Source organism: Oreochromis niloticus, linkage group LG16 (assembly GCF_001858045.2).
Source record: "Oreochromis niloticus isolate F11D_XX linkage group LG16, O_niloticus_UMD_NMBU, whole genome shotgun sequence".
NCBI lineage: Eukaryota > Metazoa > Chordata > Actinopteri > Cichliformes > Cichlidae > Oreochromis > Oreochromis niloticus.
Window position 1 is genome coordinate 31874862 of NC_031987.2, and position 23197 is coordinate 31898058.

Genomic DNA, 23197 nt, shown 5'->3' on the forward strand with positions numbered 1-23197 from the left:
CCCACTTCATGGACCTGTACAAGTAAATGTACATGATGAAAATAATCGATCAACTAAGCCATACCTCTTGTGCGCACCAGGCGCAACTGGGGTGAATCAGGAGGCATTCTTCACAGGAAGTAGCACTGCCACTCATGCACATGTTGAGACCTGAGGGGGGACGGGAACAGAGCTGAGGCTAGATTTCCACTTTCATCCCTATCACGGTTGTACTTCTATTTCAAATTAATGACCAAGGAAACAGACCCTAAGGTTAAAAAAATTAATAATAATAAAGCCCATATTGAATCCAAGGTTAAACAGGACCTGTCATGCTCGTTTCCATCTGATGCAAACATTGATTTTTGGGGATGTAAAAAAATCTGATATGAAAATCTCAGCCAATATTCTTAATATGCTGCTTGTTCATATGAAATCATGGAGGCACTGATTTAGCAGCTGAACATCAGCTGGAGTGATCATGGCCTTGGTGAGCTCTTAATGAAATTTATCAATAGTTTCAAACATTTGTCTGACTGACTGTGTGGCCATTCAAAGGTAAGCGTGACATAAGGCTGATTTTCTTGGCACTGAATGGGGAAAAAATAACAAAAAATCTTGTCTTGCTCCAATTTTATTTCCACAGTAGCTTTGCATGATTCACAGTTAAAAATAATCCTTATCTATCCTAGGCCATGTAGTCCTTTCGTTTAACACTGTCAGGGGCTTCGCAGTGTTTTTTCGAGGAGCTCCAGCTCCGCGTGTGTGATCCAAACTCAGCCCACCGGCCGCTGCAAAAACAGGCAGTGATTTGTGTTGAGAAGAAGACAGTCCTGCGTCCTACCTCTGGCACTGGGCAGCACTGTTTGCAGAAGCATGCAGCATAGAGCCGCCTGCCACATCCACGTCCCGAGATTCCACATGGTATCCCTGTTGGTGTTTTTAGAGGTTTCGGGAAACACCGGTTTCGTATCTCTTCAGGAACCGATGGCGCTGTGTTACTCTCCCATCAGCGCGCTCACCAGAATAAGTCCAGCTGATCCGTGCAAATCAAAACAGTGTGGCGTGTTTAGACCATTTCACATCCACGGACACGCGGGTTTAGGGCTCATCACAGTGAAGGATCCGTGTGAGGTGAGGGACAGCAGTTCCATTGTCTTCAAGTGTGAGAGTCAGCGCTCTGCACCGTCCTGTTGATCTGCTCTCCTAACTCAGGCTTCGGTGTCTGACGCCTCTGTAGCCTTCCACGTCTACTCTACCATCAGCTGACAACTGCTCTCACACTTCAGCGTGGACTTCATGCCACCTCTCCTTTCAAATCCACCCAAAGATCACTAAAAGAGGAAATAATCCCGTCCCAAATTAGATGAACAAACCTACGCTCAACTGTGATTTTCCTTTCTAGATTTGAGCGTTGCTTTCTCGGTTTGCTTCCAGCTGGAATCTCCGCCCACTCCCCGCCAGGGATTACTTTAACCCGTTCACTGCCTTTTGGAGTTGTCGGCACCACGGTATGTCGACCACGTGGAGACATCTAGCGGTGAATGCACAGAAAGCACCAGATGGGAGGCATCGACTAGGAAACACTGCTCTTGTCATAATGCTCTCCTGTTATACCGAGATGCAGCCCAGGGGCGGATCTCGAGAAATCTTCTTAGGGTGGCATGGAAATCAAATGAGGTGACAAAATCCCAGCCTTGTTTTTTTAAACCCACGTAGGCAGGTGTTACATATGGTTAAAATGATTCAAATGCAGTAAGTATACACGTTTCATATAAATATAGTCTATAACTTAATTACTTTCTGTAGCCCACATAGTTAAACATTCAGTTGCATAAAACGTGAATTTTGAGTTTATGTACTGTATAGCCTGTATAATAAATAAATATGTAGCCTAAAAAGCATAAAATCCAGAAAGCAACCCAACATGGGGCAGTTCATTTACAAACACAGGTCTAACTTAAGTTTCACCTTTTTGTTAGAAAAAAATCAGATTGTTACATGCTTAAATTCACACAAATTTACCCTGTCATGAACAAAAATGTAATTTTGTAATTTTTCATGATTTGTTGGGATTATATTTTGAACTCTGAGGTCCAAAATATAATTGGCCATTTTTGACTACTTTTGATTTTACATTTGTATTTCACCTTTAAATTGTTTTGTTTTATTTGATTTTTTACCTCAACTTGCTTGGTATCATTCTTTTCGGCACAACCTCACGTGTCTGAATTTACAGTTATTTTCTCATTGACATTCTGTATTAACACAACTGATCTGAAATCACACAAAAACATGAAATCCTAGTAGTATTTTTTAAATGTAAAACCCATAGACATATTTAGTAAATTTATTTCATAACTTAAAATGCAAATATAAATAGGATATTTTGAAAACTTATGCATAAATTTTGTAAACAATAAAGTTACATGCAACTATTTATCTAAAAATGTAGCCAACGCATCTGGTGTTGGTTTTTTGTTGTTGTTGTTGTTTTTTAATTTTATACAACAATTTAAAAATACTTCTATAACTAAAATAAGAGAACAATCAGGTGTCACAATAAGATTTCCCACAAATTATTTGTGCCAGTAAAAACACAATACAGAAGAGACCACCACAGGGATAAACCCTGCGGGCCTGACAACAGGTGTATCACTCTTCTGGTTTTCCACCTGGAGACAGTGTTTACATTGAAATCTGCCTTTGTGACATTCATTAGTGCCCTCACTGCTATACAAAACAAAAACAAAGACTACACAAGACAACACAATGCACTAACTATATGCTAAACGTCAAAAATCTCTCACATCTCAAAACTCGCGCTCTGTCACTCTCCCTCCCTGGCTAGCTCTGTCTCACTACCGTCACTCCCAAAGCTTTCCTCTCTTCCTAAACAACCAAACCCTGTGTTGCCGGTTTTTTTTCTTGGTCGACAGGGTACATTTTTCCACCAATAGGAAAGAGGCTATGTTTTATTTCTTTACTGTTTTCGTGCTGTCATTAGAAAAACGCTTTTCTTTTTCTTTTTCTTTTTTTTTTTTTTACCATGACGATAGTATTTAGAAAAAAATCATAGCTCAGATAAGGATTTAGTGGTCTGTCATTAAAATTTAAAAACTGGTGTATACTTTTAAGTACGAACTTTCAACAAGCTGAAATAGAGATTCACCGTGGCTGCAGCTTGTTATGTCAGCTTAAATCACTCATGTGATTTGGAGGTGCAGCGTGTCCGTGGACCCCAGAGGATTCACCTTCCTTCCATTTCCAGAGCGTAACAACCAGCCGCCTGTGTGAAATGTGAAATGCCCATGGTTTTGATTCAAAATGTGCTCTGATGCAATCATAGGCATCGGTTGCTACTGGAAACAAGAATAAGAAAGCGCGATGGGCGGAACCATTTGTTAATGGTGGAGGTGGGAAACACTATGCAATATATTCAGTTTTAGAATTTATATTCAGTGTTAACTGTAGCTAGGCTACAAGTATTAATGCTGTCCTATTTTAATAAACAACATGTCATATGCAAAACTAGGGTGGCACTAGGGGTGGCAAGGGATCATTTTAGGGTGGCACAGCTCCTCAGCTTTCTTCTAATTGGCTGCTCCTCACAAACAAACGTTTTAACTGGCAAATTGGTGCGTGAGTATCAAAAATACCCACCTTTAGTGATATAAGGACACACCTATACTTGAATATATACATTTTCACTGTTGACTAGCCAGCCTTCATTTCAGCATCAGTGTTTTCAATCCCTGCATGCACGACCCGTCTTCTTTTTTTTTTTTTTACACATCAGTTCTGGACATTGTAGCAGTCGTTCTTTTTAACATGTAGCTGAGATCAGGTAAGTCTATTTAGCTACAGTCTCGCTTGTATTGGACTTTACTTTGTACATGGACTAATGCAGGGGTGTCCAAAGCCCGGCCCGCGGTCCATTTTTACGGTGGCCCCTAGAGACAAAGCACGTACAAACTCCAAAGCACATGCAAACTCCAAAACACATGCAAACTCCAAAACACTTGCAAAATCCAAAACACTTGCAAAATCCAAAACACTTGCAAACTCCAAAACACTTGCAAACTCCAAAACACTTGCAAAATCCAAAACACTTGCAAACTCCAAAACACTTGCAAAATCCAAAACACTTGCAAACTCCAAAACATATGCAAACTCCAAAACACTTGCAAAATCCAAAACACTTGCAAAATCCAAAACACTTGCAAACTCCAAAACACATGCAAACTCCAAAACACTTGCAAATTCCAAAACACAACGGAAGTGCTCCAGGACGCTAGGGGCAGTGTTGAGCTTTCGTTACCTAGTAACTACACAAGCCAGGAAGTACCAATGACCGGATTTGGGCTCTATCCCAATTCAGGGTCTGCAGCCTTAAAGGCGACATTTTAAGGACGATTATGTCACAGCGAAACGACGAAGGCTGTCCCAATTCAAAGGCTGCTCGAAATGCGGCCCTCAAATGCGTCCTTAATTTCCCTGAATTTTAAGGATGGGTCGGTGTAGCCTTCATGGCCCAACATATCCCAGATTTCATAGCGCGGCCGTGGTGTGGATAATTTTGCCGAAAAAAACGGCGGAAGCGGAGCCGCCAAAGAGTAAACTTTCAGAAGTAAGTACTGAATATTATGTCACTTATTTATGCGCAAATGTTTTTATAATGAAGAACATTAAAACATTACTGTTGGCCACATGTCAGCAAAGTTAAGTGACATTAGTGATGTTTGTACTAACTTGGTTTTAAAGCCTTTACTTCAAAATATATGCCGTTCAATAGTTGACTTTAATCTTACAGAGAATGTGATGATTTTATGGATAATTAAAGTCAGTCATATATCCACAAACACAACAAGCTGAAAGTCAGTGATGCTGCTCGGTTTGCAGTCCTGAATATGACGGCACAAGCAGGATTCACTGCACTGTTAATGTTAGCTATGTTATATTGCTGCCTCTGTTCGGTGGTGTCGAGCCAAACGGACTTTAACGTGTGTTTGAACGAGCTGACGGTTCACTCGTTAAGCTGAAAGAAAGATGCTTTAATCACAGGAGTCACACATGTGTCCACTGGACCATCTGGGAACTCTTCTTGTTTAGCACTCGTAATAACACAAACACTAAATCCTCCTTCTCTTGTGCTGTTTTGTAGCAGTGTGTACACCTGAGACTGTCACCTGTCTGTCTGTCCTGCACTCTCTCTCTGTTTCTTTCTCTCTGATTGTGGAATAAAAGTATGAACATGTATTTATAAGTTACACTTGTGTTTGAATCCTGCAGCTTATCACACATTTGATTTCCATGTGTGACAACTGCAAGTGTCCAGAGTGAGGACAGACTGAGGGACCCACTGCTGCACATCATCTGTGAGGCTTTGCACCCCTGATGATCCACCAGGACAAACTCAGCAGTGTGTGAGGAAGAGGAGGAGGAAGAGCCAGCAGCAGCTGACAGATGGAGAGAATAGACAGACTGTTCCCTGTTTGTGAAGGACTGCTAGGAAAGTTTAACATAACTAATTGTCTGTCCTGAATCAGTCTTATTAGGTAATGTTCAAATAATGTTATCATCCCAGTGTTTTCAGTGTGGGAGAAAGTACTCAGGGCCTTCAAGTTACACACTATGAAAGGCAGCAACAAGTTTAATATTCAGAAACCTAAAGTATGTATCAGCAGCAGAATGGAGCTAAAAATAAATGTTTCAGTTCTATGAAGCTTTGAGTATTTTGGATTAGTAGCACTGCTGTGTTTGTTGCATCATATTGCTGTAACTGTTTATATGCTTTATATATTCTGAGGTAAGTTGATCTATAGTGTTACATCATATTCTATAAGGATGTTATGTGTTTGTATACTTTCTGCCCAGTTTGACCCATTTAGCAGAAGTCAGCCTGTTTAAGGCTCTGATATCTATTCTGTATGACTTAAAGCAGTTATGACATGCTCTGATTTTCTCACCCAATAAAGGAATATTCAATATATCAGTCTACTCTTCATTTTATCAGAAACAGTTATCACAGTTTGTACATTTTCTTTTTATAAATATATGTAAGCAATGAGCCAAATTTAGCAATGCCAACATACTGAAGGAACAACATTTGTCTCTTATATATGATACACCTATATATGCACTGTCAAAGATACTTCTCTTTGAGTGAAGATTTAAGGTGATAAGACATATAGATAACTGCAACTTGAATCTGTACTGAGGCTCAGTATTTGACACAGAGTTCATGTTCACTGCTGTAATAGCTAATAATGATTAATATAATAACTATAATATTGGCCATATTATATTTACATTACCAAAGTGATATGACTTTAGTCTCATGAACAACATTAGCTAATTGTTATTTACTAACTAATCTTAAATGACTGTTCATTACAGAAATGAAGCCCAAAAATCATGTTTTACAGTCCTGTGGTCTCAGCCTCAGATACTTATCAAATCACACAAAGCTCTTGTAGAAACAAACAAACAAATGAACAAAATATGTTCTCCTTCATTTCTGTCAAACAAAGTTGTATGACACGTTTCCAGCGGTTAGTATCATGGTTGCTAGGCAACCTGGGAAGCGCGACGGAGACTAGACCGTCCCATACAGACAAACTTGCCGTTTATTTTGCAAATTGAGCTCAACACTGCCCCTAGCGTCCTGGAGCACTTCCGTTGTGATTTGGAGTTTGCATGTGTTTTGGAGTTTGCATGTGTTTTGGAGTTTGCAAGTGTTTTGGAGTTTGCAAGTGTTTTGGATTTTGCATGTGTTTTGGAGTTTGCAAGTGTTTTGGATTTTGCAAGTGTTTTGGAGTTTGCAAGTGTTTTGGATTTTGCAAGTGTTTTGGAGTTTGCAAGTGTTTTGGATTTTGCAAGTGTTTTGGAGTTTGCAAGTGTTTTGGAGTTTGCAAGTGTTTTGGATTTTGCAAGTGTTTTGGAGTTTGCAAGTGTTTTGGAGTTTGCATGTGTTTTGGAGTTTGTACGTGCTTTGTCTCTAGGGGCCACCGTACAGAACCAAAGAAGCAAAAGGTAGAAAGTGAGTGCAGAAAATTTCAGACACGGTGGGAGAGTGAATATTTCTTCAAAGAATTAAAGGGGAAGTGTGTCTGTTTGATCTGCACTGAAACTGTGGCAGTTATGAAAGAGTATAATGTACGACGTCATAATGAAACCAAACATCAGGCCTATGCATCCTACACTGGTGCTGAGCGAGAGCAGAAATTAAAGCAAAGGGTAGCTATCCTGCGGGGTCAGCAACAGTATTTTTTTCGTGCTCAAATTGTCCAGGAAAAGGCTCCAATAGCAGCTATGAGGTCGCCCAACTCATGGCAAGACATGGCAAGCCTTTTTCAGATGAGACCTCATAAAACGCTGCCTCGTTAAAGTCACCGAAATAATGTGCCCGGAAAAAGTGCAGGACTTCAACAACGTCAGCATGTCCAGAAGTACAGTTGTGCGACGCACTGAAGACTGTCAGCCAACATTAAACTGCAACTGTCTGATAAAGCTGTGCTTTTGATTTTTACTCCATTGCATGCGATCCGAGCACCGTTGCCACAGACACCGCACAGCTGCTAATTTTTTTGCGGGGAGTGGACGAGAGCACGAGCGCTTTAGGTGAGTAAAAATATATTCCACAGTACCCGTGTGTTAATATGCATGCATGTGCAGGTACACATGCTTCAAATATCAATAATGCGCATCAATTCTGTCACTACCCTGCTTTTGCGCACCACTTTCTTATATGCGTTTTTCTTGTTAACACACAGAGTACACACCGCTGTGCACACGCAAAGTCAGCTGATCTCATCTGATGCAGATCTGCTCCTTGATCAAGTGACATTTGTCCGGATTTTTGGCACAAGTGGCGTACGATGAGCACCGCGGCTGGATGGCCCGATTTACATACCCAGCGCAGCTGATACTCACCAGAATAATTCACTAAAATTATATGGACTCATGTTATTAAGTCCAGTTCAGTCTGTTAATGTTGATAACGGTTTCAAACGAACGTTAATAGGTGTGTTGCTAAGCCTAAGAACTTAACAAGCTTGAAATGTACCCGTCCCATTTTCCCCTTTGTTTTTTCTCTGTGCTGTAAATCTTCTGTCCAAGAGGAAATCTGAGGCTGCTGTTCTGGGAATGAGCTACCAAAGCTTTTTCTGAATAAATCAATAAAGATCCATTTATGGAAAGCTGTGATGAAGGCAGTTTTGTCTTTAATTATATTCAACAATATAACACATTTGACCACTTTTAAATGATTTTTCTAACTTTAATACGCTACAGTTAAGGTTATATACCTAATTTCTAGTAAGTGGCCCCGCCCCTCCTATATTTTTATGTATGTGGCCCTCAGTGAAAAAAGTTTGGACACCCCTGGACTAATGCATTTGTGCTCTCACATGCAGCTACTTAAGTCGTAACTAGATCATTTGAGGTCTGCAGTTTACTTGGCTGACAAAGGCAGTCAAGGCGGCTGTTATTAGCTTATAGAAGACCTCGAATTCCTGAAGTGGAAATTTACGGGTCAACAACAGAAAACAGTCTTAGAAAAAGAACTTCCAGAATTAAAAAGCTTTTTCTTCTTCTTTTTTTTTTTTTTTTTTTTTTTTTTTTTTTTTTAAGGACAGTCACCTTTTCTATTTGTTAAAAATAAATAAATCTAATTTAATTAAGTTAAAGTAGCATTTATAGAATTTCTATACATAGTTTTTCAGTTCTGGTGACAGTGGACATTAAAGCTAGTTTAGATAGTACTTCAAAAAAAGTAGCCTCGACATTAGGACTCTACTAATACTAATGCTTGGTTATAGAAAGGCAAAACAAAGAGGATAAGACATTTTTCAAAGGATGCTTTTTTTAATGACAGAACACAAACAAATCTCTGCATATGTAACTGTATGCAAGTTCTTTTAAAACATTTCTAACTAATTTACATGCCAGATAACAGAAGTAGCAGCCTGAACATGCCTCTAACTTTAAGGCAGCAACATTGAAAGATTCATAAATTCTTCCTCAATCAAAAATTATAATCTCGACAGCAGGCTGATTAATAGCTTTCCCTCTTCTTAAAAATAATATGCTTGAATGAACAATCAAAGGTTCTGTCACATAACAAATCAGAGCTGTTGGTTTCTTTATTATGACTGCTTAGCAGTCTGCGGCCTGGTCAGAAGGTCAGATATCATCTCCCTGATGGTCCTGAGGGGCATGCCGCAGAGTACGCCCTGATGCTTTGCCCTCAGCTCAATCATAGCATCCACAATCCTCTGCCTCCCCACCTCTGGGTGGAGCTGTGTCAGCTCTGCCATCAGAGTATCAAAGCTGCTCATGGTGCCATAGTGTGGGGGCACAAAGGTTCCCTTTGCTGTAGGTGAGATGCACACCACCTTCCTGTTCCTGATGCTGGGCCTAACAGGAGGCGGGGTTACCAGCTGGAGAGAACAGAGGAGCACACAATCTCATATTAACCCACTCAGAATAAAATGTTTTATTTTTGGTTTTTTTAAGAATTCAAACATTTTATCAATGTTATTTTTCCATCAACGTCAGCTATTTTGAGAACTGCCTATGAATTGATGAATTGTTAATCAGGGAGTTTTTTTTAAGCATAAATACAGTCCCGATCAAAAGTTTAAGACCACTTGAAAAATGGCAAAAAAGCTACCTGACAGAAAATGACACTGAATTCACATTTTTGCACAGATTTGGCATTTTAAAGGCATGTGGTCCTAAACTTTTGATCAGCTTTAAAACAGCCCGTTTCTGTTTAAGTGTTGTTTTCAATAAATTGCATGCTCAAAAAAATGTTTTGTCTCACTCCCGTTTCTTCTTGTTGCATGTTGAAGCTCTACTTGGAACCTTGTTAAGATCCAACCATGCAAAATCAGAATTTCTCCCCAACTTTGGATCGGGACTGTATGTTCTGCTTCTAACAAAGACCTGAATGCACACTTAAAGTTTGATAGTGTTAGGATACCTAATGCTCATCTGCTCACCGTGCTCTCAGTGCTGCTGGAGTCAGTCTTGGAGGTTTGTCGTGTGGGAGCGTTCTGTGAGGAATCTGGTTCAGAGGCCAAGTTCTGGCTGCTGTTCGTGGGTCTGCTGATGTGCTCCAAATGTAAAGCGCGACCTTGCATTCTGCATCCATTCAGCTCTTTCACTGCAGTCTCGGCAGACTGGGGGCCACTTAACATAACTATGGCAAATCTTCAGAACACAGCGAGTGAGACGAGCTGTTGTTAAACTGGCATGCGTGACTTGGGAAGCATTAGAACTTGCTGCTACAATCATGCATAAAAAAACGTAAACCTTGTAGAATTGTGTAGAAATGTAACATTTTACACAGTTTCATATAAAATTACAGCCCAGGACTTAATTCTAATCTCAGTGTCATTTCATGTAGGAAAAACACTAGCATGACATTGCTACTGGACTTTTACATTATTACAAGCAATACATTAACATCTGCTTTTGACCAGGTAAATGATTTACTCCAAACTGTATCACTTTGCACACCACTGTGACTCCAGCGACTACATGGAGCAGGGTGAGTGCTGCCAGTCTAACAAGAATAGAAATCCTACATGGCAAAACATCATTCCCTAAAGAAAACTGGTGGAGTAAACAGACCTGCTGCAGATGGAGTGGACGCAAGGTTAAAGTAATATGTTGACAGAAGTACACAAAAAAAATATAACAGGATAATATCACAGATCACCTGGAATCAGCCAAACACATGCAGGTTTACTTTGATGCGGTTAAAGCATTCATGCTCAGGATTGGAGTTATTCCAAACATTTTGATCTAAAGCCAAAAACACAGGGAAACTGGGCCCATAATAATATTTTCCTTAAGGAAAGAATTGATATAAAAAGCTGGATGTGTGACTGCTTAATAAAACAAGCATAAGTCTGAATAGTGGGGAAAAAGGCCCTCACCTCAAATCCTTTAAAGCAGAAATGCTTACTTCAGTGGGATGGTATTTGTCAAAGAGCAGCATCATGTCACTCTGACAGGGACAAAGTTTCAATTAAAGTCTACACTGCCCTCTGCTGGCAACAACACTGCAGTACAATGGTTTCACATAAAAGGATCATTACAAAATTTAACTTGCCAAATAAAATTTCCCATGAATAAACAATGAATTTTAAATGACTACTCAAACAACACTGATGAGTAAATGTTCACCTCTGTCACATTGCTGGGCAGCTTGGAAACACACAGTACGGAGCTCCTGGCCTCCTCACTGGCTGATTCTGGAATGAAAACAACTTAACTGCGGCTACTTAAAAGAATTTTAATTCTCCAAATTTTCAGCCCTAATGCACTGTTCGCCCTCTCTCACCATCAGACAGATGTGCTGTCACCAGTGTGGGGTCCTGTCTCACAGCAGTAGCTACATCATCTTCTGGAAGCTCCAGCTCTTCCTCAGCATCATACCATTTCTCACCTGTGTTCACCTCTTGACCCGCAGACCCTGTCCACAAAAAGAATTCCTCAGATACCAGTATTCATAAAATAGTTAGATGATTCTGCACGTTATGGTTCGAACCTCCATCTTGAGGGATGAGGGTAGCAGCTCTCCTTGTATTCTCATTTTTATTTTTGAGCCGTTTTTCCTCTTCCTGACCAACCTGAGAAAAGAGAGAGGGAAAAAAGTGGACTTGTTCATAGTAGTGAGGCCTAAAAACAGGAAATAAAAACAGCAATAAAAAACACACCAAGCTGAAAAAGGATTCTTCTTTTGTGTTTTAGTGCATGAAAATAAAAAAAAAAAAAAAAAAAAAAAAAAAAAAAAAAAAAAAAAACCACACATGTGAAGAACCTTTCTGCTTTGAGCATCAGGACGTCCACCATCTCCACTTGGTGCATCCAGCTTCTCCTGGGAGCTGCTTTGGATTAGAGAACACACTTATCATCATTTGGAAAGGAAAAAAGGCTGATCTACTCAATAACTGAACCTTAATAACATACAGCTAAGTGTGTCTTTATCTGGTTAAACCTCTTTGTGGGGACCTAAAATTGGTATGTTATTATACTTGTGGCGACCCACAGTCACTTTATGAGGACAAAAGTCCCCACAAGTTTGAAGGCATTTTTGAGACTCAAAATGCAGTTTTAGTGTCAAGGTTACAGTTAGGTTATTGGTTAGGTATAGGCATTCATTTTTGATGTTTAGGGTAAGCAGCTAGGGAAAGCATTCTGTCAATTAGATGTCCTCACTAAGATAGCAAACAAGAGGGTGTGTGTGCGTGCTCACGCACAAGCGTGTTTTAATGTACCAAGATGAGATTTCTCCCAAGACTTCACGAATCATCTAAACAGGAAGACAGAAAAAGAATTTATTTCCAAATGAAGTCCAATTCATCACCCAGCCCCACCACAGAGCTGGCAGATGTTTACCTGTGCAGGGATGTAACTTGATCCTGTGAGTATCTCCCCAGAGTCAACAGATAAAGGCTTCAGTTGCTGCAGGGGAAGCCCCGCCTGGATCTTACTCTTCATCTCATTATAGTCCAACTCCAGTTTTTGGAGAGCTAGTATAATGTTTGAAGGAGGATCCTTTGCCCTACAGTGAGATTTGGGACAAACACTATTGTCTCAGACAGAGAGGCCTTTAGGCACAGACACATATTGTAACTTGGAGCGTACTTACACTTGGGTGAGATGGTTTCCCTCAGCAGAGGTGTGGTAGAGTCTCCAGCAGTGCTGTCTGCATATGCTGTACTGCAGTGCCAGGAGGGCTAGCTCTGCTTGCTGAGCACGCTCCATACACTCACACTCATTTCTCAACTTGCAGCCAACACTGGGGGAAGATACATACACACACATTATATTACATTATAGTACATTATATAAATGACAGGTCATGCGTATACTTCACCTTTTTTTCTCTTTCCCTTCCTGTGTTTTCTTCAGTTGGAGAAATTCCTGAAATATTAATGAACGGTTTAAATTTTTTTTGCTGGAGCTGCTATGAATGACAGCTGTTTGGGTTCCAATCTTACCTTGGCGAGATAGTCCAGATCTGCCATGCGTACTTCAGTGTTGAAGTGTTTGTCAGCTGTTTCCAGGTCCTCAGTTTGAGTAAAGATTGACAGGCACTGCGCCACCTCAGTGCCAATCATCGCATCACAGGTGGAGACGCAGGGCATAGGGGAGGTGTGCTTATCTACACTTTTTACCTTGGTGGCAGACTCATATGACCTCAGGGTCTCACTGCTGGCTTCTGCTGTGTCATCATTATTAGTGGTGACTGGACACGAGTGAACGCTCCGGTTTTGTTCTCTCAGACTGTCATTAGCCAGACAGACAAGGATGCTCTTATCATCCTCCATGAGGCTATGGAAGGTGTCGCTTTGATCTTCAAAGGTTAAGAGAGCATTATTGATTGCAGTATAGTCAGAACCATGCATATCCTCATCTCTGCACATATACTTTGTGTTTTCTTCAGCTTGGAACAGAGGAAACTTACCCTGTTCTGGCTCCACTGCCTGCATAATGCTTCCATCGGTGTACTCTGGACCAATCATCTGAATCCTGTCAGTACTGCTGGAGTCTAGGAGAGACTCTTTGGTAGCCATTGGCCATTCTGACCTGTAACATCAAATAATGTTACTCATTACTCTCAGCCTAACAGGTATTGCTGTTACAGAAACCAAGTTCTTGTAAATATAATTACACTGGTGTAAAAGTCTTTGGTCTATGGAAATTGCCTGTTGTGTTTACTTGGGTTATTTTGGTCTAATATCTAACCTAATGTCTTTGTTTGATGATCTGAAACAATTAAGTGTGACACACACACACACACACACACACACACACACACACACACACACACACACACACACACACACACAGAGGAAATCAGGAAGGGGGCAACATATGCACGACACTGAATATGCTGCAGATTTAGGAACCTTTAAATAATTTTTACATTTCTTTCCGATGTCTAAAATACATTCATTCACTCTGTAGTTGGGCATAATTTAAATCCACAGTCGGTTTAAAGTAGATGTCCGTAGACTCCACACAGACAGGAGCACCAAAGCTGAAGTCAAAAAGCTGGACACTGTCAGCAGCAACACAGATTTTACACATGCAACACACATCCTGTGGCCCCACCATCCGCCGGAGGTGGTGTAGGGGTCCGGTGCAAGGTGCTTCAGGTGGCTGTCAAGGGCAGGTCCCTTGCGATTTGATTACTCAAGCTGACCATGGGAAAAAGGAATGTCATCTGTCTGGTATGGAAGGAAACTGAAGTGATGCATGAGGTTGACAGAAAGAAAGGGTAGATGTAGCTGGTTCACCTCAACTGACATATTAGGGTCTGAAACTATTCTCCTCAGAGGGGCTGGGCTCTGCTCCAGTCTAGAGTTAGATCAGTGAGAGCGGCAGGCAGGTATACACCAGCCTCTGTGTCTTTGGGAACAGGTATGCACTGTCATTTGCACTTATGTGGTAAATTCATGGTTCAGAATACCTTCTTGCAGGTCAGGGGTTTGAATCCCAATCCAGTAAAGGGTAGGCTAGGCCCTCCATGTTATCCAAGGCTAATGTGTATGTGCTACAGATAACTCAAGCCATACTGGCTTGGCTGTTGCTAGGATTAACAGGGTCTGTGTGAGGTGTTGAACAGCTGTTCTAATGCTACCATGCATGTTATCCCAGGAGAAGGGGTCACAAGAAGAGGATGTGGAACTTATGGCTTTGGTAACACCAGAAAACTAGACTAAGAGTGAGACTAGTAGTTCAATCTTCCAACATCCAGAAGAAGCAAGTGCTATCACAACTAGAGATTGATGAGGTACAACACAAACGCTACAGCAAGGGGAACCCAGGACATCTGCTCAAGGGTTGAGAAATCAACATTCCCGCCCTCCCGGATTGGTTACCAAGCTCTAAGAACAACTGATGGGTTGCTGTTGAGTGCAAGAGCAGCTGACCTGAAGGTTATGGCTAAGCTGGAAACCTGGATCCTCAGTGGCTTATTACCAAGCCTACGTAAAGTACCTGATGAAAGTTTATCAGTAGATGTGAATGCAGCATTACGGTCAACCCCCACTGTCACAATGTATTTGGCTATACGGTAATTAATACCGCCCAAAAAAGTCACTGGCTACCCTCTGCCACCCCTGCAGGCCACTGCCAGATCCTCCTGTCTCAGGAAAACCAGGACCCTCACAAGTGACTCCTTGCACCCGTCCACCACCTGTGTGACCCGTCTGGTCGGCAGCTCGGGTCAATCAGGTCGCACACCTCCAGACTCACTAACAGCTTCTTCCCCTGGGCCATTCTGACTGTTAACAAATACTACCCCCACTCCCCTCACCAATCTGAGCCACAGTCTGAGTAACCCTCATCACTCAGGCCACTCACATACAATCTATACTCAGACCAAGTCCTTTGCAGCGTTTCCAAGAACTTTGTTCTCCAATGTGTGCCATTGCTTGTTTTCTGTATGTTCCTCTAGTTTGTCTACATTTCACCTGTTTGTTATTTATTCCTGATGTCTTATTTTATTCCTGCAGAGTTGATGTGGAGCACCCATAATTTCATTTTACATGACAATAAAGGGCTACTCTAGTCCATTCTATGATGAACAGCCAGAAGGAACAGTGCCCTCTGTGGAGATGGAGACTAGAGACCAAGTTCAAGGTAGCATGAAGGGAAGTAAGCTAATTGTCGGAACTGCAGGAAGGCGCAATGTAGAAAGTGGGGCCTAAGACCTGTCCATACCTGTGGCCTTAGAAACCAAGCCATCCTTGGCTAGCAGCTCGAAGAGTTACACCAGAGAGACAGAAGCGGTAAGAGCCTCACCAAGGCTGGAGATGGAACAAGAGTGGGAAAAGGATGCAACACATAACAACAATGCTCAGTGAATAATGGATCTCAGCATACTGCAGCAACATTACTGAACATGATCCAAGAAAGTCTCAGGTATGAAGAGTTCGGACAGCACCAAGCCCTGACATGACTCACACCTACTGACTTAAAAAAAAAAAAAAAAAAAAGCTCACTGCCCTGAGTCTAGGACTCAGTGAAATAAGATGCATACTTACTGTGATGGACTGAAGTCTGCACTCTGGCCTTGTACCCCTGAAATCTGATTCCAGGGCTCAGGCTTTCTCCTCTGTCTACATAGCTTCAGCTCCATGTCCAGAGAGACGCTCACCGAGCCAGCTGGTTTCTTGCACACAGCTGCACAGCTGCCCGTTTGAAATGAGCACCTATCTTCATTCAGCTGGCACAGTGGCAGTCCCTTTCAAATAACAACAGTGATTTGTCTTTTTTCAAAAATACAACTTAGATTACACAAACTAAAGCTCTTTAAACACACTTACAGGTCTATAGCAGGCCTTCTGATCATTTGTTTTTTGTGTGACGGGGCTGCTGCAAGCTGCACTGAAGCCACCAGGCATGTGAGCCTGCCCAAACAGCTTTTCTTGATGCTCATTCCAGTTACAGCCAAGCAAAGTTAAATTCTCCCTACTGGGGAGCATCTCCAAGTCCAGGTGAGTGCTGGGTGTTTCTTGAATAAAAAGCAAACAAATGGAACTGTTACAAAATTGAAAGTATGTGAATGTAACTTGGTCTCTAGACTCAGTTCTCTTCAATCAATACTCGTTAAATTTGACAGTTTGAGACAAGACATGAACCTTGTTCTATACTAAGACATGTTGTGAAATTTATTTTTACTGCAATTTTGTTGTCATTGCATGTGTGAGAAACACGGTGGGATATCTCCAACCACAGGATGAGTAACCTGAGCTTATACCAGGAATTATCCAAAAGTTCCAGGACTTCACTGATTAATAAACGATTCCAGATTTAAACTTGACCAATCTTCTCTTCAAAGTCATCTTTTTGTGCAACTGTGGCCCGCTTTCAGCACGATTATCGTTTTTATATCACTCTGTGCAACTCCTCTTGGTAATTTGCATGATCTGTATATGCCTGTGTGGGTTTCTTCTGAGTTCTTCCCACAAGCCAAAGACATGCATGTTACATTTTGATACTCGGCAATGGATATGAGGTAAATATGCTACTTAAACTGCATGAATGATTGGTTAAATGTGGCTTCACACGTAAAGGATTGTGAGTTTTCAGTAAGGCACATTTTCACTGTGCCTCCATGCCTTTTGGATTCCCTGCAGTGCATCAAAACCAACATTCTCTAAGGGAAGGTAAGTGCAAGGATCTGTAAATCCAGGGCGCTGATCACCAGTGATGATCCTCAACACAAAAAAAGTTGAGGTTTGCTCTCTGAACAAGTTTGAGGACTGTGGGGAAATTGAAGATGGACAGCAGGAGGAGTGGCATAAAAATGTTAAGAGAATTACATTTACATAGCACATTTCGTTATATTAAAATTCAATGTGTTTAACATAGAAGATAAAATCCTGTCTAAATTAATATATATTTTAATATCTATCAAGTTTTATTGGCTTGTAAAATAAAAGGAGAGAGAGACAGAGAGAGAGAGAGAGGGAGAGGGAGAGAGAGAGAGAGAGAGAGAGAGAGAGAGCGCGCTACTGATGGCAGGCCTGAAAGAACAAAAAGTAGATGTCCGGAGGCCCCACACAGACAGGAGCCCAAAAGCTCAAGTCAAAAAGCTGGACACTGTTAGCAGCAACACGGATTTTAGACTTGCAACACACATCCTGTGGGCCCACCATCCGTCGGAGGTGGTGTAGGGGTCCGGTGCAAGATGCTTCAGGTGGCTGTCAAGGGCACATGTTATTGAACATGTCCAATAACTTCCATGCCCACAGGCGTATAACATTAAGCATCTAGGAGTGCAGACTGCTTGTGAAATAATGTGTCACTCTCAGGAGCTCGGTGATTTCCAGTGGGGCACTGTGATAGGATGCCACCTCTGCAATAAGTCCATACATGAAATTTCCTCACTACTAAATATTCCACAGTCAACTGTTAGCTGTATTATAAAGAAGTGCAAGTTATTGCACTTCTCAGCAACTCAGCCACAAGGCGACAGGCCACATAAAATTACAGAGTGGGGGTCAGCAGCTGAGGCGCACAGTGCACAGAGGTTGCCATTTTTCTCTACAATAAGTTGCTACAGACCTCCAAATTTCATGTTGCCTTCAGATTAGCTCATGAATAGTGTGTAAAGAGCTTCGTGGAATTGGTTTCCAATTCCTTTGCTGAGCAGCTGGGGAACCCAACAGAAGTTGGAATGAGAGAATAAAATGGGTGGAGGGTTGGAAATCACACCTTCAAGTTGGGCTATTATCTGTCTAAGTCAAAGACATCCAGTGCAGCCAGAAGGTGAGAGAACCAGCAGCATTAGTGACAACTGAATGTGCTGGAGCCCGTATCCGTTTACTGTGCTGACGCCAACCAAACCTTGATAAAGCCCAAGGTATGTTAAATATTTGTTTTTTAAAAATTTTTATTAAAAAATTAAAGCAAAAAGTAGGTAAAAATAAAGTAAAACAGGTAGACAGCTAATGGACAGGAGCTGAAAATAACAAAAAATACCATCTATTTTGGAAGAGGTCCTGAGAATGAATATTAGTCATGTTTTTTAATTGGCAGAGTCCCAGAACTATCCACCAATACCAATGGCACAATGTCCAAAACAATCTGATTAATGCTTTTAAAGGGGTTTCTGTTTTCTGACTCAAGTGTATGAGATGATTATATTACCGCATCCGTCCATCTCTGCTCCCCCAGTTGTAAACCTGTAAAGAAAATGAAATTTAGTGAAGTGATAGAAATTGTCTGATGTGTGTCTTCACAGTAACACATACGCGTGCTGGTTGGCTGTCACGGCTGACTGGGCAGGACTGCTGCTATCTGTAATTTAAAAATAAATTTAGTCTGAGCACACCTAATGCAAGACTTTAGTACTATAACATACTTACCCTTCACATGAACATGATGCCTATGCATTTCTAAGGCAGGATGTCTGTGCAAGAACTGATGAAACCCTCCTTCTTCTAGGGAAAAGAAAAATGTGATAAGGTAACTACAATTCATTTTCAATGCATGAAAATGTGCCTACACCTATACACAAAAATGCTGAACCCGTTATAACTGTTCTACCAGTTATTTAATTTGCTCATCAATGTGACAAGTCTAGGTGATATTTTTTGTTACAAATGTTACAAATCTAGAGGGAGTTTGGATGCTCTTCTCATGTCTGTATGGTTCTCTCAGAAGAACTTTGTTAGGTTAACTGGCATTTGCTCAGAATGGGTGCCCTCCCCCAACTCCCCAGTTGAAACAGGAAACATATTAGCCAATCATGTACTGACAACAGCTATCAAAGATCTGTATTTTCATTTGTGATTTGATTAGTTATTTCCAGATTAAGTTTGCTTGTTTTGGCTACGTGTCATTATTTAAAAGGTTTTTTTGTAGTCTCATTGATTTCTTTACAAAAACCTCAACTATTAAAGAAAAAATAATAATATTCAAAACGTTCCCACACATATCATTAAGTACAGCAACTGGAGTAGCTGCTTATATTTACTTTAACAGTTTCTCTCTGATCTTTGCGAGGACTAGAAAAATTTGCTTTACAAAACCTGTGCTGGCAACTGATATGGGGACTGCAATTAATTTTAGATCACTTTAATGGTTAATTGCATACTGAGCACTCCAAATAAAATAAGAAGAAAAGTTACAGATTCCCATGATCGAGAGTTGTTTGTGTAGCCTTTGTAGAAGGCTATGTGCAGGAATGTGGGAGTGAACCGGAGCAAGGTCGAGAAACAGTAGCTCTCACAGTTAGGTGGTACCTTAGGCGCATGAAACTGGGTAAGAGGTCAGGGAAAAGTGTGTGTCCATCCCTAGGTGAAGCTGCACCCAATGGAGGAGAAGAAGAGCGCCAATAAGGGGGGCTAAAGTCTAAACCACTGCACTTTTCAACAGGTTTTGACCAATCAGACAGAAGCACATTCTCTTTTATAAATACCACTATAACTGCTGGTTAGGGTCATCTCTCTGGATTGGGAAAACTCGAAAACCTGGATTGGGACTGAAACCCTCTTTTACCTTAGATAAAAAGAACACGCAACAATTTCATTAATTCATTTTTTCCTAAACCACTGTGTCTTTTAGACTCCATTCCTACACAACTCTTTAGTTCTACTATTAATTAATTATTAGATTTTAAATATGATCAGTTTCTATTAACAGGATGTGTATCACAGGTTTTCACTTTAGCTGCAATGAAACAACTAATTAAAAAGCTTTTACTCAATTCACATTTCTTAGCCAACTACAGACCAATTTCTAACCTCCATTTTATCTTAAAAAGTCTTGAAAGAATCACCGCTAAACAGTTAACTAAATTCCAAAGGAATGGTTCATTTGAACGGTTTCGTTCTGGATTCACAGTGAATCATAGCAGAGAAACAACACTAGCAAAGTTAACAAATGATCTTTTTATGGCCCGTCATAGTGGACTGCCTCGCCTGTTAGACTTCAGTGTAGCATTCAATAGCACCGACCATAGTATTTTACTGCAGTGATTAGAACTCACCACTGATATATAAATAAAATAATCGTAATTACATCTGATAGATTCCAATGCTTTATGTAAATGGGGAGCCGTCTTCACACATGAAAGTTAGAGTTCCACAGGGTTCGGTGCTGGGACCAGTACTATTAGCATGACATATACTTCCCTTAAGTAACATTAGAAAACAGAGAATAAACTTTCATTGCTATGCAGATGATTTGCAGCTTTATTCATCTATGAAGCCTGACGGGGGCATAAAGATATGTCCTTCAACATGCATAAAAAAAATATGTAGGACTGTTTTCTTTCATCTGCATAATCTCTTAACATTGGAAACATCCTGTCTCACAGTGATGTTGAAAAACTAGTTCGTCTGTTCATTACAGCTAGGCTGGGCTATTGTAATTCATTATTATCATCAGGTCAAATGCTCCCAAAAAGCCTTCACTTAATCCAAAATGCTGCAGCAAGAGTACTGGGACTAGAAAGAGAGAGTACATTTCCCCTATATTAGCATCTTTTCATGGCTCCCTCTTAAATCCAGAATTGCATTTAAAATCCACCTCACATACCAGATCTTAATTATTCAGGCACCATCTTATCTGAAAGACCTCATAGGGCCATTTTACCCCATCACAGCACTTTGCTTTCAGACTGCAGAGCCTTCAGCTTTCAGGCTCTGGAACCAGTTCCCAGTTTGAATTCTGCAGACAGACACACTCCCTACTTTCAAGACTGGCTTAAAACTTGTCTTTTGATAAAGCTTATAGTTAGGGGAATAAAACATTTTCAAAAAGACAGGCATTCAAAAAGCCTGGAAGTCTGCTGCCCAAAATCACATTGGCAATTACAAGAAACTGGCGCACTGAAAGCAAAATATGGTGTGGAGAAGAATTTGACATAGTACTGTCCTAATACATTCTCTTTCACATCTTTCTTGACCTCTTTATGTTATTCCCGGGCGAAAGGTCAGGAAAAGACAGGTCACTATTTCCTATTCGACCACCATTTTTGTTGAGGTGGTACAAATTCAATCCAGTAGCTACTGTTAACACTAAACGTGCAAAAGAGCTTTCAACTTTCCAGAGTCCACTGCAACAAGCTACTGAGTTGTTGTTTTTTTTAACTGTTTGAGTTTTAAAAAGTTTACTGCAGTTTTCATCAACCGTTAAGTCGCTGTATGTTTCAAGGATTGCAAAGACTACTGCTGCGTCAGCCCTGGTCAAAGGGAGGGCCAGGTGTGAACTGCTGTCGTGGGAGTACCGACACGTACCCTGTATGAGCTTTCTGTCCTCGGGTGACAAACGCAGATACCAGCCCAGCAGCCTGGAGTCAGTTAAGGCCAGTTGCGGATAAGCAGCCACCAAATCATACACAGACCTGAAAGCAGAACCACATCTCCTTTATTTAGTTATTTAGCTGGACGCAGAAAACTGTCGTGGTTGCATACCTGTCCAGAAAGAACTTCCTGCTCTCCCCTGTCGATGCAGAAACCGACGTTAAGACAAACAAATGACAAAATAGTAAAATGTAGTTATTGGTCAAGTTTGCGGTACAGAACACTCTTTACTGAGTGAAAGCCTAGATACAGAATAATATTATTGCGCTAGAACATAAATTGGGACTACTTTTACCCATCATTTTACACTTACGTGGATTGGGTCTTTTAAAATCCGGATTGCAAAAACTGCTTTCTGCCCACACACCCGCATAGTAATGAGGTGCCTCATGAAAAAACATGCGTGGAAAGTCACGCCACGATGTTTGATAACAAGCCATAGGTTGGGTGTCTATAGGAGTTGTCCAAACGTAAAAAGGCCACGACGTCCGCCACGGGTCACGCGTGTAGCACGGCTCCATTATGACCAAGAAATGGCGTCAGCTAAACACGTGAACGCAATGACGGCTAATGTTAGCTTTAAGCAAAGCTAATGTTTATCTAATCTTTATCTGTAACTACAATAACGGAAGATACATTTTCTCACTCCACTTCATTTTAGCCATGCCGGGGAAAGATTGATTCATCAAAAGTACAGGAATAGTCCACTCTCTAATTTTAGCTTTAGTTCATCTTTGCTATCGCCATTTGTGAACTTTAACGCTCTCCTCCTATCACACCCTTACACATGCAGCTAGTTCTGTAGGTTAGGAAGGACAGTCATTTTACCCTGTTGTCACTTACCTCAGTCTGGTAGTTGAGAAGACGTACAGATACGGAGATCATAAACACTGTAAATAAAACTCAAAAATGTCTATAGTCAGTATGTCTCACTTTCCTTAGTAGAAAGCGGGGATAGTACTTAGCTACGGCACACAACTTTTTTGAGGGGCGGGATTACATTTATTTATACGCTGTACAATTTTATTTGAACATTGAGAAAAACTAATACAATTCAAGTACAGCTTTCATTAGAGGTGGGCGGATCGATCGATACTAGCACGACTGGATTGATACTTTGCTTTTAACCGTGTTAATTATTTCTTTGGAAAAAGTAAACCTCAAACATGCACTATGAAAAATGTCCGGACCTTTTTGTTGTGTGCTTTAGAGACAGAAAATTTTACATTCCAGGTCTCCAAAAACTCAGTTTCAAAACACATGAAAAGCTGAAATGTGTATGTGTGTGTGTGTGTGTGTGTGGGGGGGGGGGGGGGGGGGGGTTGTGTTTACTAATTATTGTGGAAAGTAACTATCACAGTGATGATTAAAAT

At 40.9% G+C, this 23197-nt stretch overlaps 2 protein-coding genes and 1 long non-coding RNA gene across 9 annotated transcripts in view; 1 reads left to right on the top strand and 2 right to left on the bottom strand.

Annotated features, from left to right (window-relative positions):
- itgb5 (integrin, beta 5) overlaps positions 1 to 1445 on the bottom strand; it is a 52875-nt gene extending 51430 nt beyond the window's left edge. Inside the window, exons 1-2 of the mRNA XM_003456261.5 lie at positions 824 to 1445; positions 65 to 150 (exon numbers count right to left, since the gene is read on the bottom strand). Of these exons, the coding sequence (XP_003456309.1) occupies positions 65 to 150; positions 824 to 902 (165 nt within the window). The 5' untranslated portion in view covers positions 903 to 1445. The remainder of the gene's footprint in view (positions 1 to 64; positions 151 to 823) is intronic.
- A 2871-nt stretch (positions 1446 to 4316) lies between these two features.
- Positions 4317 to 5309, top strand: LOC112844212 (uncharacterized). Its single transcript, XR_003216943.1, has 2 exons — positions 4317 to 4609; positions 5272 to 5309. It is a non-coding gene; the product is annotated as an uncharacterized LOC112844212 (long non-coding RNA).
- A 3517-nt stretch (positions 5310 to 8826) lies between these two features.
- rbm44 (RNA binding motif protein 44) lies at positions 8827 to 22907 on the bottom strand. Of its 7 annotated transcripts, none has more exons than XM_019353174.2 (21): positions 22668 to 22907; positions 21936 to 21963; positions 21759 to 21865; positions 18882 to 18956; positions 18768 to 18813; positions 18664 to 18698; positions 16335 to 16522; positions 16053 to 16252; positions 13466 to 13587; positions 12999 to 13354; positions 12875 to 12921; positions 12647 to 12796; positions 12394 to 12559; positions 12255 to 12307; positions 11816 to 11882; positions 11543 to 11624; positions 11336 to 11467; positions 11179 to 11261; positions 10929 to 10999; positions 9987 to 10197; positions 8827 to 9422 (listed from the first exon to the last, which is right to left on the bottom strand). In XM_019353174.2, exons 4-21 carry the CDS (start codon positions 18907 to 18909, stop codon positions 9129 to 9131), a joined length of 2331 nt encoding a protein of 776 aa, XP_019208719.1. In that variant the 5' UTR covers positions 18910 to 18956; positions 21759 to 21865; positions 21936 to 21963; positions 22668 to 22907; the 3' UTR covers positions 8827 to 9128. The 7 variants fall into 7 exon arrangements, with proteins under 7 accessions (XP_019208719.1, XP_005475272.1, XP_005475271.1 ...); XM_005475215.4 differs by lacking the exon at positions 22668 to 22907 and adding an exon at positions 22138 to 22618 and having other exon boundaries at positions 18882 to 18953; XM_005475214.4 differs by lacking the exon at positions 22668 to 22907 and adding an exon at positions 22138 to 22618 and having other exon boundaries at positions 11816 to 11879.
- Between the last annotated feature and the right edge of the window lie 290 nt (positions 22908 to 23197).